At 37.7% G+C, this 14,326-nt stretch overlaps 1 protein-coding gene across 1 annotated transcript; it reads right to left on the reverse strand.

The window, feature by feature from the left end:
- Window positions 1–4,749: 4,749 nt before the first annotated feature.
- On the reverse strand, window positions 4,750–11,543 carry LOC131077726 (probable xyloglucan glycosyltransferase 8). The gene is made up of 5 exons (XM_058015269.2): window positions 10,348–11,543; window positions 7,085–7,393; window positions 6,694–6,984; window positions 6,472–6,585; window positions 4,750–6,272 (listed from the first exon to the last, which is right to left on the reverse strand). Exons 1-5 carry the CDS (start codon window positions 11,092–11,094, stop codon window positions 5,628–5,630), a joined length of 2,106 nt encoding a protein of 701 aa, XP_057871252.2. The 5' UTR covers window positions 11,095–11,543; the 3' UTR covers window positions 4,750–5,627.
- Window positions 11,544–14,326: the final 2,783 nt, after the last annotated feature.

The raw sequence follows: 14,326 nt of genomic DNA on the forward strand, positions 1-14,326 counted from the left end.
AGGGCCAGCAAAACTAGAAGCCATCTGCAATTAATTTTGCCAAATTTGCCCCAACTGGGCAATGGACAAAAATCTAACGATATAAATAGTTAGATATAAGATGCCTTCTAAAAGTACAATCTGCAATTGAAATAATCGATATAGACAATAATAAAGAATTCCATGCCGTTTGCTAGAGGAACCTAAAACAAGGTTTCTCCACACACACCTCGAATAGCCGCACACAAGTGGTGATACGCTGCCCCGCAGAATAAAACTCCGCTAAGAATACTATATTCTCATCGAACACAATCGCGAGATTCTAGAGAATATAATTATAAGCCTACATGATGTTGAGTTCTTTTAGTAATCTGTGCCTCGCATACCCACCAAATCGGGTTTCCTTTTGAATTCCTTTCAAGACCTCACACAAATCTAGCGACTGAAACTGTTTACTACCCAAAAAAACCTACAATTTTCCAGGACTGAATTCCATAGCTCAAAAGCTCACACAAAAAGCCTATTGGCTAAATAGCAAAAGCTCTGAAGTATGCATAGATAGCGCGACTAGTGACGGTTGTATTGTCAAAACTACACTCCCCCAAATGAGTGGAATGATAATCCTCATCAAGTTTTGAATATCTTTCAATGCAACGTATATCACATTTGACCAACGAGATACCAAATAGATATTCTTATATTGTTTTATATGCACTAGTTATATCTATAATGGCCTGCACAACATTAGAAGAGGCAATGACATCTATTCCATCACATCATATCATTAAACATTAAAGATATTCTGCCTAAGAGTGCAAACCAAAGACCTTTAAACGAAGTCTTAAGAAGCATGTTAATTACACGAACCCATCCTTCCATAATACTTGCATATCCCTGAACGACAGGGTCTCAACACTTCAGACAACATTTATCTTCTGTTTTGAATCTTTGATTAAGGCAAAAACACGGGAAAGGCCCAGACCCAAATACGAATAAAACTTCTGTCAAAAAACGAGACAGAAACCTACAAAATCAAAACCCAAATAGGAACCATGTTTAATCCTGGTAGCATCAAAACCTGCAAACCATTTTTGTAAAATAAGAAATGTCTTAACCAAAAATCAGGGACCTTCTTGAACAACTCTGGTGCAGTGCTCAAAGGATTGGAAAGAGAATAAGAAGAATCTGTCCATCAAGGCCATTACACATGAAAGACCTAGAAAAGCCAACATTCGAACGCCCAGCCACAAATAAAATCAATGTTTGGTCTATGACCAAGGAAACTCCCAATAGGGCAGAAAGCAAATCTGTAAAAGCTCTCTCCACCCACACATCAGGATAGTAAGAATAGTCCTACAAGAGATGAGCTGAAATGGTAATCTAAGATCCATGGAAGGGGTGACTACTCCAACACTACACTCTTGCATCACACTAAGAGGCACATGAGGGACACCTTCCATCACAACCTAAGCAACAGAAAGAGGAACGAAGGCCATCACCTAGGAAGGGAACCCCTTACACAAGTCACCCCTGAAATAACAAGGGGATATCCCACTCGACCCAGCAACTAGACAATGAGAGGATATTCACACTCAACCAACAACTAGACAAGGAGCAGAAGCCTAGAAGAGGGGAACCAAAATGGGGAGAATAACAAGAGAAGCGCCAACACTAGCTCCGACACAATATTTCTACATGCTCGCAATGTGCAAGGGGGATTCTCACACAATCTATCCCCAATGGAGCCTGCACAAGATAGGAAGCCAGCGTTCCCCTGAAGAGACAACAAAGCAAGGAAAAGTGCAAGGCCGACCCCAAGGGAAGGAATCCCTTGTATAAACCAAAATCCATAGTGAGAGTTGGCTCAACCACCACCAAAGCGTGCCTAGGAGCATCAAAGAACCCAAAGCAAATGCCCAACAGGAGGTCCAGCAACAGTTACCTCATCATCCACAACATCCCCAAAGGCCTCCTCATCCACATCTTTTGAGTCCACATCACCATCTTCATCGTCGCCATTATAGTTGAAACCCCCACCGCCGCTCCAATTCCCACTCATTGCCATCGCCATTTTGGAGGATCGTTAATCCAACATTTATCTTCCATTGTCCGAATAGTATGATAAGGGAGTTATCACATCCAAGCACCTAAGCACGTTGTACCCCTTTTTATTTCATGCATCATCTCATGATAAGGGAGTGTGTACTACTACATGATTGAAAAGAGCTGCAGGACTTATTTACTTTATCCTCTTGTCATTGTCAAATAAAGCATCCATCATGGGGGTTTCCCTCTGGATATTTTTTTAAACAGCATACTATAGCAGGCACCTATGCCCCACATCACTAACAATTTCCTTGAACTAAAAACAAGCTTCTTCAACAGTTAAAGAACCAACATTTCAGCAACAAAGACCAAACATATATCTTCGATTCTGTTTGGCAGGCTCTACAGAGTAGCAGTTCTGAGAGATTTTAGTCCTTCCCAGTGAACATATAGTTTTGTTCCCCAACAGTCCTTCCCAGTGAATATATAGTTTTGTTCCCCAACAACCCCTCAGGCAGTCCCAGTGATCCATGTATAGCTTTGCAAATATAAGAGAACTTGCTACATTCCAATCAACTTATATTACCTTCAAGATTTTTTAGGCACTCACTTTTGGAACCACGTAATCCAATCATTGTTTTTGAAGCATCAATGATCAAAGTTGACATGAAAAGCATTTGTTTCTTTTGTCACAAGCAAGTTATAAAGAGCTTTTTATGAATCCTTCAAATATTCAATTTCAATGTTTTCTTGCAAAGCCAGAGCATTGAAAGTCATTCTGGTTTTGAATTGCTATTCTATCTTTGTCATTGCTGCAGTCTATATGCACATGCAATTAGAAATTTGTATCTAGCAAAAGTGGCTTTGTCATTACGATTGAATGGTTATTCTTGCTAATGGTGGTCAGTTGATTCTTGTTGGCATTCCTTAAAGCTTGTGAGCCCCAATTTCATTCAGTGGCTTTGAAACTAGAACTAGTGGTGGACCCTAAAAAGATGTCAATAGCTTTCTTGACAGAGCCTACACCAAAATTAGAGTTTCTTGTAATTGACTGGCTGGTCCTTCGATTCAATACCCTACCCTTCTTGTTTAAGGTAATATGGTCAAACAATTTTTTTTCTAGACCTAGGCTGTCAATAATGTACTCAGCTATGTCCCCTTAACTCTTCAGAGTAAATTTTACTGGTAAGCAAAGGTACCCTGATCCATGCTGAAACTGTGATCAAGAGAAATTTTGGTGGAGTTGACAGCAAGAAATATAATGCTTCAGAAACAATCTTTATTTGTTCATTGCCCATGAGCCTAATTGGAAATTGGATCCTCTTCTTGTTTGGTGGATATAACAACCATGAAGCATTCCTTATCCATCATGAAAACATATCTCAAAAGTTTTCTGCCTATTGCCCCCAAATTTTTAAAAATTTTACTCCTAAAACAGCCTGATATGTGCCTTTTCATTAAGCCAAAAGAATTCATTTTCCATTTTATCCATGGAATATTTTTCTTCCATTGGGTTTCCATCCTAAGGTAGCAGTCATTTTCCTTCTTCGTGGGGAAAGAAGACACAAAGATCTTGATCTGAATATGGACATGGCACATAATGTATTGCACCAAATCTTCAGACCCATCCTAAGGTAGCAGTCATTTTCTTTCTTCGTGGGGAAAGAAGACACAATGATCTTGAACTGAATATGTACATGGCACATAATGGATTGCGCCAAATCTTCCTCACAGATTTGGTTTGTATAGTGAGAGACAGCCGATCTGATATGAAGATTGCAACAGAGATTAAGCTCTGCTGAAGAGTCCATGTAGCCTCAAAAGTGCAGATCTTCCTTCCAACCAGATGTAGGATGAGTTGGGGGGGTAGTTAAGAATAATATGGGGTGGCTGATTCAGAGGTAGAGAGGGCATTTCTCGAGGCAGTAAGTAGTGGTTCCTTTCCATACACTGCCGTTTTAAACAAGTTAAAAAAATCCATTGGTATTGAGTGTCTGCAAATAAATCCCACTCCTTTTCAATTCATTGCATTTTAAAAAGTGTAAAAATAATTATATCAAAAGCCATTGCAATTTAAGCCCGTCAGCCTACTAAAAACAGTTGATTTAGTATATTAATGTAGACTGGGAATAAATAGCAAATTTCTAGCTTTAATTACCTAACTGGACTGAGTAAAATTTAGCTTCCAATTATAAATATTTACTAAACCATGAATTGCCACAAAAAAATGTAAAAAATTTGCCAATGCCAATCCAAAAATGTCTTAGAATAATAGTCTTTTAAAAATCCAAAAATGTCTTAGTAATTGTCTTTTAAAAATCCAAAAATGTCTAAAAATAATAGTCTTTTAAAAATCCAAACAAAAGATTTTGACTCGGGTTGCCATGATATGTTGGATTTTATCACACGACCACCTCTACACAAAAAAATGATCAGAGAGAACTTGTGTATGCTTATGAATATCCTTCATAATACCTCCAATTCAGGAACCTAAAAAATCACTTGAAACCAGTCAATACTTTTTTATAGAATTAGGTCAAGCATCCCAGTCAAGTTATCGTCAAGAAACAAGGGCCAACATAGATAAAGAAAAGCTATTCATGCTTAAACAAGAATAAAAAATATTTAAATAGGTACATTGAGATTACCATATTTGAAGCTATTCTTGTTTACATTTTCTAAGGGTAGAATTAGCACAACATTACAATCTAGACAAAGACTACGTGAGAATAAGAATGGACATATAAATAGTGAGTTGTGAGCAATGGATCTGATACAACGGATGCATGTCAGAGATCTTAAAGATTACAGAAGAGAAAACAGAGAGATGCCGTCAATTTGCCTGGTTTGCCCCAAATGGGCAATGGATATACAAATATAAATTACATCTAACAATAAAAATAGCATAACTACATATCTGCCAAATGGGCCAGAATATAAATTTGTCATCTCAACCATTCATCCTAGACCTTATCGATAAGGGCGCACAACTGTTAAAAAATGTTTCTAAATTTTAAACAAAAGAATGGACCAAGAATCACAAGAATAGGGAAGCTAATAAAGAATTGTGCTGGCAGACTGGATTCTAAGATACATCAGGAGTAAGGCAAAAATCTACAGACATTACCAATGGTTAAGAGATACTCCCACTGTGAGTTGAACACTGAATTAATATCCCAAAAATGGCCGAATCTTGCTGAAAGCATCACCTCTTGCAGAAAAATCAACCATAAATGATGATGTGTAGCTGTAGCAATAAAAACCTTGCTGCCTTCTAACAAGCATACAAATTTTAGGTGACAATTCTGATATAATCTCACTCCCCCAGGTTGCTGGTGGATGGCTTCATCTTAAGTTCTTAACCATATTTGAAAAAGACCCCTTCAGCACAATTACCGCCAGGAATGATCAAGTGCCAATAAATCTCCATCATGTTAATATATATGCAAAACAACACTCTGAAATTACAAGACCTGCAGCTGTGTTTATTCAAAGTTGTGCTTGACTTGCATCTTCCCCTAACAACAGGTCTCCAGGGTCAATGAACATCACAAAACCAAGGCAACTCAACAAAATTGCCCGAGCTTTTTGTGCAATGGGAATTAACTCACTTGTTCCCCAATCAGATCAAAGCCAACCAGGAGGAATGATACGCCTTGAAACAGTAAAAAGTAAAAATGAATTCCTTGGGCTGATAATAAGCTCCTGGCAGCAGCTGTGAGAAGAAGAAAAGCTAAAGCCAATTCCTTCCTATAAAGCCGATTAGCCTTCTTTTTCAAAGGTTGCTTCTGCTGTTGCTCATTTAATTTGTTCAGAACATCAAGGCCAGATTCTGAGACACCACGCTGATGCCTTGGACGTTCTAATTGTGGGCGTGATTCCTTTTCCATAAAAGCAACTAAATCAGCTTCTGATGATCTACCCAGCTTCTTTGTCACCACCCATTCATAGGCACTACCAAGTTGAAAGAGTCCAGAGATCATAGCATTGAACTTAGTTACAGACATTGTGTTTTCAAAGAGAAGATATGGGACAATGAAAGGGAATGATCTTGGAGCAGGCAGAATATTCAAAAAAGACATGATAGCAGGTACATAGCATATGACCCAAGCTGGTAACTCCGCTTCCGGCAAAAACATTGTCATTGGAAGGATGATGCAGAAAAGAGTGAACGAATAGAAAGGAAGAACAAGCTTCCGCAACAGAAAAAAGAGGAATATTAAGTTGGCCTTCTTTGAAAATCCAATCTGCAAACACAACAAAAAACAGCAACTACCAGCAAATTACGAAATGATTTATAGAGTGAGTTTCAATTGGTTTAAAGTGACAACTTAAAGTATTTAACTTGTTGGTACTTCACTGCATAAATAGTTGATAAACAAGATAGCACGCAACATGCTTTAATTGTTTCATTCTGTTCTAAGAAGATGTGGGTAACAAACTCACATTAGAACGGATTATATCTGGAAGACACAAACGGAATAGCTGCATTGGACCAGAATGCCACCGATGCTGTTGTTTTCTGTAAGCTTCATATGACTCTGGAAGCTCACAAAGGCACTGCACATGTAGATAGACATAATATTAAGGTTGTAATTCAAGTGGATTACTCAATTGACTACACTAACAGATATAGAGCTCAGAAAAGAAAGTGAGTATATTACATACCTCAACATCATTCAGAAATATGAATTTCCATCCATTGAGGTGAGCTCGTACAGCAATATCCATGTCCTCCACAGTAGTTCTTTCCAACCATCCCCCAGATTCCTCAAGGGCCTTGATTCTCCAGACACCAGCAGTACCATTGAAACCAAAGAAATTGATGAACACACCATTAACCTGCTGCTCCACCTCAAAGTGAAAGCACAGGTTTATATTCTGTAACCTTGTCAATAAATTCTCATCCTTGTTGACAAAGGCCCATCTTGCTTGCACTAGTGCCAAATCATCATTGCCCTACAGTTTTCCAGACTGCAATTAGATTAACAAAATTCAAAAATTACGTTTTATTAACTTAAATAAAGCCACCCATGAAACACATAAAAAGCAGACAAACCTTGAAATGTGGAACAGTTTTTTTCAAGAAATCTGAACTGGGCTGAAAATCGGCATCAAAAATGGCAACAAACTCATACTCCTTCACATAATCACAATTCATTGCAGACTTTAAGTTCCCTGCCTTGTACCCAGTGCGGATCACTCGGTGCCTGTATAAAATGTTAATATCCCTCTGTTGCCACTTTTGAACTTCTGCCTTAATGAGCAACTGCACATCTACATCATCGGAGTCATCAAGAACTTGCACAAGCATCCTCTCCTTTGGCCAATCTAGGTTACACACTGCAGCAATAGATTGCTGATAAACCTACATATCAAGATAAAGAATTCAATACCATGTTTGAGGAATTTAGAAATCAACACCAATTCACCTTGGCCTCTTCTCGACTGTGATAGGTGACAACGATAAATGACGAAAAAATATGAAAAAGTAAATTTTACATCTTGGACTATAAGCATGTTCCTAAATAACAAACCCACTTGAAGAAACAAAACTATGACAACAAATACAGAAGAAAAAGAATCAGTGTTTAAAGACACCTTATTGTAATATCTAGTACATGGAAGATTGCATGTAATATGACTGATAAAAGCATCATTTTTCTTTGCAAACAGTTTGGAGTCTGAAAATCCTCGGAATTTTGGGAAAAAACAAATTTTAACTTTTGACAAATACCATACAACCTTATTAATATAGATTAACAATAAAATCTGTGGCTCAAAAGGCATATGATTTCAGTATCCGATTCAAAAAATTCCAAATATACATGCATTACAATGTTCTGTAATATATATTCACACCCAAGAAGCCAATAGGTTGAATTGATAGGATCTAGAATATTTTACTTCAAAAAATAAAAGAACTTAATTAAACAATATAGGCACTTAATTAAACAAAATAGGCACTAACGATAAAGATATACACTATTGTACGTTCATATTCAGATTAAAAAAGTTATCAATCCCAAAAAATTTTAAAATTTATCAATCCCAAAATTTATCTTAAGCCTAACATTGAGAAGTAACAGCAGAATACATAAATATAAAGGAACCCAGAACAGTAGCAGCAAATTAGGATGAACCAAGCATAGCTTATTATCTTTGTGTTTGTTTTTTCTCTTGTAAACTACAAATAATATTGCAGACATCTCATGCTTTGCTGGTTTATGACTGTAAAGAAGACAATGCATACAGTAATTAATAAATTATTATATGCTGTAGCATATTTAGGAATGGTATAAAATAATTATTAATTCGAGCTAACTGACATTAAGAAGCTAGCTGACATAGATGAAGAAAAGTCTTATTACAAGTTCAACAAATAATATCCATCCCTGTCAGCAAATGTTAGGAAAACACTACACCAATTTAGATTAAGTATATTCATTCAAGTCCTATAGTTTTAACTTTTCAAAAGAGCAGTATAATGCAGGGGAAATCTGCATTGCAATAAATCCCTTGACCTTTCAGCAAATCAGTAGAAGCAAAAAGCAATTGATGAATTAGTTATTGTTTTTGATATTTAAAAAAAAAAGTTAGTTAAAAACCTCATTTATCAAAAATATATTATGAAGATGGTGCATCTGTTACCACAGCTGGGTTCAAAGAATATACCCTGATTTTATCAAATAAAGGTATAAGAGGTTAATCAGGATCCATCTAGAAGGAGCTGGATGAGAAGCTTTTACTGAAGAAATTTCATCAAGCATAAATAGTTTTAAACTTCACTTGCATGGCTTGGCAAGAGCTCAGTTTCTCACACCAGCAGCTTGTTGAGATATCTTGACCCGCATATGACCAATATGCAATAGCTACCCTATCCCACTTTAAAGCAATAAATAAAAATAAAAAGAAACAAAGAACAAAGAAATTTAAGAAATAGTTCTTTTACTTCTTACAAATATAGGCAAAACAAATACACAAATTTTTAAAAAGGAACAGACATAAATAAATAAAATAAATGTTTCTCTTTAAAAGACCTAGCAATTCACACCTACACTTGCATTCATCTTTGACCTTGCTCTGGAAATGTACATTTTCCTGGTGCAGGCAAATTTTCAGACTTAAGATTATCTTGAATTAATATTTTATTATTTTCCATATACCATATTTTAAATCTGTCATACCCATAACGGCTTCCTTTTCCATGCAATCTAGCTGAAAACAATTTAGATATCTTATGGATGCATCAAATTAGAATATAGAGTTACAGGTGTAAATTTAAAGACCAACCTGCAAATTTGAGTAAAAGAATGGTTTAGGTGAAAAGTTGGGAATGAGAAGATTCACAACCTTCACCAAGATTCAATTTCTGCAGGCTTCTAGGCGCCTCAGAGTAGCCACAGTGACACCTTGTAGATAGGGTAATACTCTCTGATATCATAGACCCAACCCCAACCCCTTGTATACTTCCAGTTCTGCCCTAAAGTATACCCTAGGTTTGCACTTATTGTTGTCGCAGTGACTACTCAAGTTCAAATCACCATGGGTACCAGTGGACGTGACCTGCGATAATGCAGGTCTCGAGGATATACAGCGACGCATATAACACAAGCCAGAGGACTGCTCCCCTGTTTATGTTCCAAGGTTATGGGTAGTTTAAGTTACACAGTTATTAAATCCATAGAAGTACACCCATTTACCAAGCGAAAAGAAAGGCGTTGCCAATAAATTCAAACCATGCAAATCAATATTTTCTGAATGAATTATAAGCACCAACTCCGGAAATCAGTGCTAGTTGTACTTAGGTTAATTCAACATTGGTTAGAATTGTAACACAAGGGTAGCATGTAAGGCATTAGGAAAGAGGCTAATGGGTGAAAGGCCGAATGTAGTAGATTGTACGTGCACCAAGACCACACAAACATCACAGAACCGTGTGTGCTAAGTGGGACTCCTTTCCTCGTTATCATTACTTAGTAACGTACGTAAGACACATCAAATCCCATGAAAAATTATAAACTACCCATCCCCATTGCTAATCAGTGGTATTTCAGCGAAATTCAAACAGACGAAATTACAAATCAATGCTACCTAAGGGATCTCGAACAAGCCACACTGCCAAAAAGTGCTATCTGAATGAGCTCAATCCACGCACGTTGCAATTTAGTACTTGCAGGAATTCAAACTATAATGCAAAACAGTGTCACTAGAATAAACTCGGTATCCCCATTACAGGTTAATGCTATTTAAAGAAATTGGAACCGTGGATATTGCTAATACAAATTAGAAAACACCAAGACTGCAAATCGACCCACTCACCTCCATCTCATTGCACATAGGAATCTGCACAAGCACCATCGGATAGTCCTCTAACTTTCCGCCCTGCTCTAGATCACCATCCGCAAACTCAAACTGAGGCACAGGCCTGATCTTCTTAAGCCGGATCCACAAACAACCCAGCGACAAAATCATCCTATCCAACGACTGAATGAGGAACAGCACAATGCAAACATTAGCCAAAGTCTGAAGAGGGGGTGCAAGATAATTAGCCCTGATGAAAACCCACGTAGTATACACCGAATGCAAAAGACCCTGCAAGTCCAATGCCGAAGTTGTGGGAATCTGCAAATGGGGGCGACTGAAATGCCATCCTTTCCAGTAAGCCACGATCTCAAACCCCAGCATTAACAAAGCAAATACGAGAAACCCTCTGATCACTCTATAGAACCTACTCTTGTTACCCTCCTCTCTATTACCACTCCTTTTATCTAAGTAAATCCGTCTTTTCACAGCTGCAAGCAGGCTCCAGAGCCCCTGCGCAAGCCACGCAACACAGCCTGCAGCTCTGTGTGCTTTGAGCAATAAAACCCATGTGAGCTGCTTGGCATTCTTACCCCTCCCCACTTTATCTTGTGCACTGAAATTACTGTCAGCATTAGCGTCGTCAGGGCTCTCTAATTCCAGCATTGACCAATTCGGGTTCTCCATTTTCACCACCACAGAGGTCCCCCTGTGTATCTCTCGTTCCTTGCTCCACCATTCCTGAAACTCAAAATTAGGCGCCATAAACACACAGGCCACACCCCACCGTCACATAAGGTCCCACAAAACACACTAGAACGAAATCTCACAGACCATCAAAACTACTTGTGTTAAACAAACCCTCATTGCACGCCGATGTTTTATACAGCCAGATCTCACAACAGCAGTGAGATTCGATCCGAATATTTCGAGCCCCTCCTACTCCTCAGCCGCCCTTCTGTAACTAACTGCTTTCCCAAACCCTAGGAGCATATCTCACACACCATACCCATACAATCACTCTCAAACATTATACACGCGAAGACCTCTCTCTGCACTACAATGCGCCTGCCAACTATCCCCTGCCCGACCCTGCCCCGCGCTGCCCAATCTATGTGTATATATCACAACGTACATATGCGCGCCTGCCCTATATCTATGCGTATATTCATTACGTATATGCCAGTTTTTCTTTTACTGCGTTACGAATATCGTGCGTTCAAAGCTTTGTAAGCATTCATTTCTGTACCCGCGGTTTAACTTTTTCTGCTTTGTAAGCAGAGATATGTTAAAAACGAAAATGTGTTTTTTTGAGTTCCTCCTTCAGTTATTTACTACCGCGGGGTTTAACTGTTACTTTTGTTTTTCTGGTTTAATTGAGAGCGCCACGTGGCAGTGAAAGGCAAGTTCCGTTATGTAAGTAGCTATCGGGATCCGTCACGTCAATAGCTGGAGTTTTGCTGTCAAACAACACAAGAAGATATCTCTCTCATGTGGGGACTTCTCTATTTCTCTACCGCGTTGCCCCAGTTTTAAAACTAGTATGCCATTTTCGTTTTTGAGCGCCAACTGGGTCCTCTTTTTTCATTTATTTTAAATTTTTAAAACCATTTAATAAGGAAAGGAAAAAGAAAAGAAACTCATGGAGAATCTACCTAGTAAGTTGATACTTGATAGGACTCTTCCTTTTATTAAAAAATAACTCAGGGAGGGTCTAGAAAATGTTGAAGAAGTTGTTTGATGTCAAAGAAGAAAATTACTATGGTCACTTTTGTATTTCTATTTATGTGTAATATTGTTGTTTTTTATTGTCAGAGATATTAGGCTTTTAAAGTCACATGATGATGATGATGTTTTTAAGTTTTTTGAATGATATGTCACATCATAGTACAAAATAAGTGGCATCCCTTACATAGTTTGTTGAGACAACGTGTGTCCAATTATTGGCTTCAGTGAATAGACAAGGGATGCAACACACTAGACAAACTCCTCAAGGCGAGTGTGGCTTGTTTTCTTCCCATAAAGTCGAGACCTCTTGCATTTGTATTGTCTTAACCAACGTGGAAAAGTTGACTTCCCCACTGAGCTTAAGAACAAGATCTTGTATCATTCTTATAAAGCTAAGCAAGATTTGCTCATGCAACTTTTTTACTTGGTAGAGTAAGTAATATATAGTAGGACGGGTTAGATGCTTAGGTGATATTTGTATGTAATAGTATTTTCCTAGTATCAAAGATATTACACTTTCAAAGAGGGAGGAGGTGATGATATTTTTAGGTTTTTTGAATGGCCTGTCACATTATAATGTAAAATAGGTGGCATCTCTTATATAATTTTTTGAGACACATTATAATGTAAAATAGGTGGCATCTCTTATATAATTTTTTGAGACAACTTGTGTCTAATTATTGGCTTCAATAAATAGACAGGGGATACAACACTAGATGAACTCCTGAAAGCAAGTGTGTCTTGCTTTCTTAACATTAGTAACCTGTACATTATCAACCTTTTCACTCTTTGTATCTACCGCTGTCTCAACATTTGCCTGTACATTTGTATCTACCAGGGGCTCAATATCCACTATCTTAATATTTTTCAAAATTGAGGGTGAAGTACCCATAACACCTTTACCCTTCCCTTCAACCGGGATGTCTGCAATATCTATCTTAGATTCCGGTGAAGTATAAAAACCACGGTTCTCTTCAAAGAACTTAACCCATGCCTTGTGGGTCTCCTAGATTATCTCATTGACCCTTCCTAACATAAGACTGATTATTCTATGCTTACTGTTAAAGATTTTCCTGTCTGCAACTTCAAGTGTCTTATCCATCTCCTCTGGAGAAATAGAAACACAAACAGATAACAACTCTTGAATCTTTATATGCTTGTCCTCTTGCATTGCTAATAGTCTTCTAGCATCTAACATATCATATAGTTGTGCCTGTATTTGGTCTTCAATTTCTAACAGGGCTTTCTTATAAATATCCAAATATAATAAAATTGCTTCCTCTACTTCTCTTGGTTCATCATTATCTAAATGTTCATAATAAAACTACACATTCTTTAACATACCATCTTTAGTAATTTCATCAACTAACTCTGCACAAGTCTTTGGTGGAATAATAGTTACATTACCAGATTCAATTGCAAGATCAATGCTATCCTTCTTCTTCCTTCTTCCAGTATTGGATGGGGCTGAAGGTGTTTCTTTTGGTGCTTTCTTCTATGTCGGTACCTTGATAGTAACTTTCCTAACCGGATGCTTCTTAGCCTCTACCTTGGTCTCTTTGGTTTTCTTCCTCAATACCCTTTTGAATGCCAAGGGTGTGTCATCTTCAGATGCAGATTATGTTGCAATAGGCTCGATGAATATTTATAGTTCTTTCCTCTTCCTGCCTTTCTCCGGAACAACATCAATCAATGCTTTAATGTCCTATGAAACTTTTTCAACAAATTTACTTGCCTTTCCTTCCTGCTTCTCTCTCTTCTTCAGGTTGAACTCAGTTTCAACCTCTTGTGTCTTCTGCTTAGCAGTGCCAAAGGTTTTTACAGTTTCATATACCTTTGCATCAATTAGCATTTGTGCATAAGCATCTAGGATATGTGCATCAACTTCATAACCCATTTCCTCAATCCAAATCTTCTAGGGTTTTACAACTTCCATCAAAGTTTCATCTTTCTTGACCATGAAGCATATGTCGGTGAAAGACCCTAAAGATCTCTTCCAATCGTTGGTGAAATCACTCAAGATTATATCGATCACACTGATTTGCCTTAGACTTCCTCTGAATCGCTCTGAATTGCTTTGAATGCAAAGTGATCATAAATGAAGTGAATTCAACCTTTTATCCTCCAAGAAAAACCCTAATCCGTCATTGATATAAATGACTTCCGGTGAAAGATATCAGATCGGTTAAACATCTACATGTCGGATAAGCATATCCAATGTCTGGAACATCTTCCAGAACCTCTTCCCGGGGCTTAAGCAGTATTATCA

The sequence above is a fragment of the Cryptomeria japonica genome, chromosome 5, assembly GCF_030272615.1.
Source record: "Cryptomeria japonica chromosome 5, Sugi_1.0, whole genome shotgun sequence".
In the NCBI taxonomy this organism is placed as follows: Eukaryota; Viridiplantae; Streptophyta; class Pinopsida; order Cupressales; family Cupressaceae; genus Cryptomeria; species Cryptomeria japonica.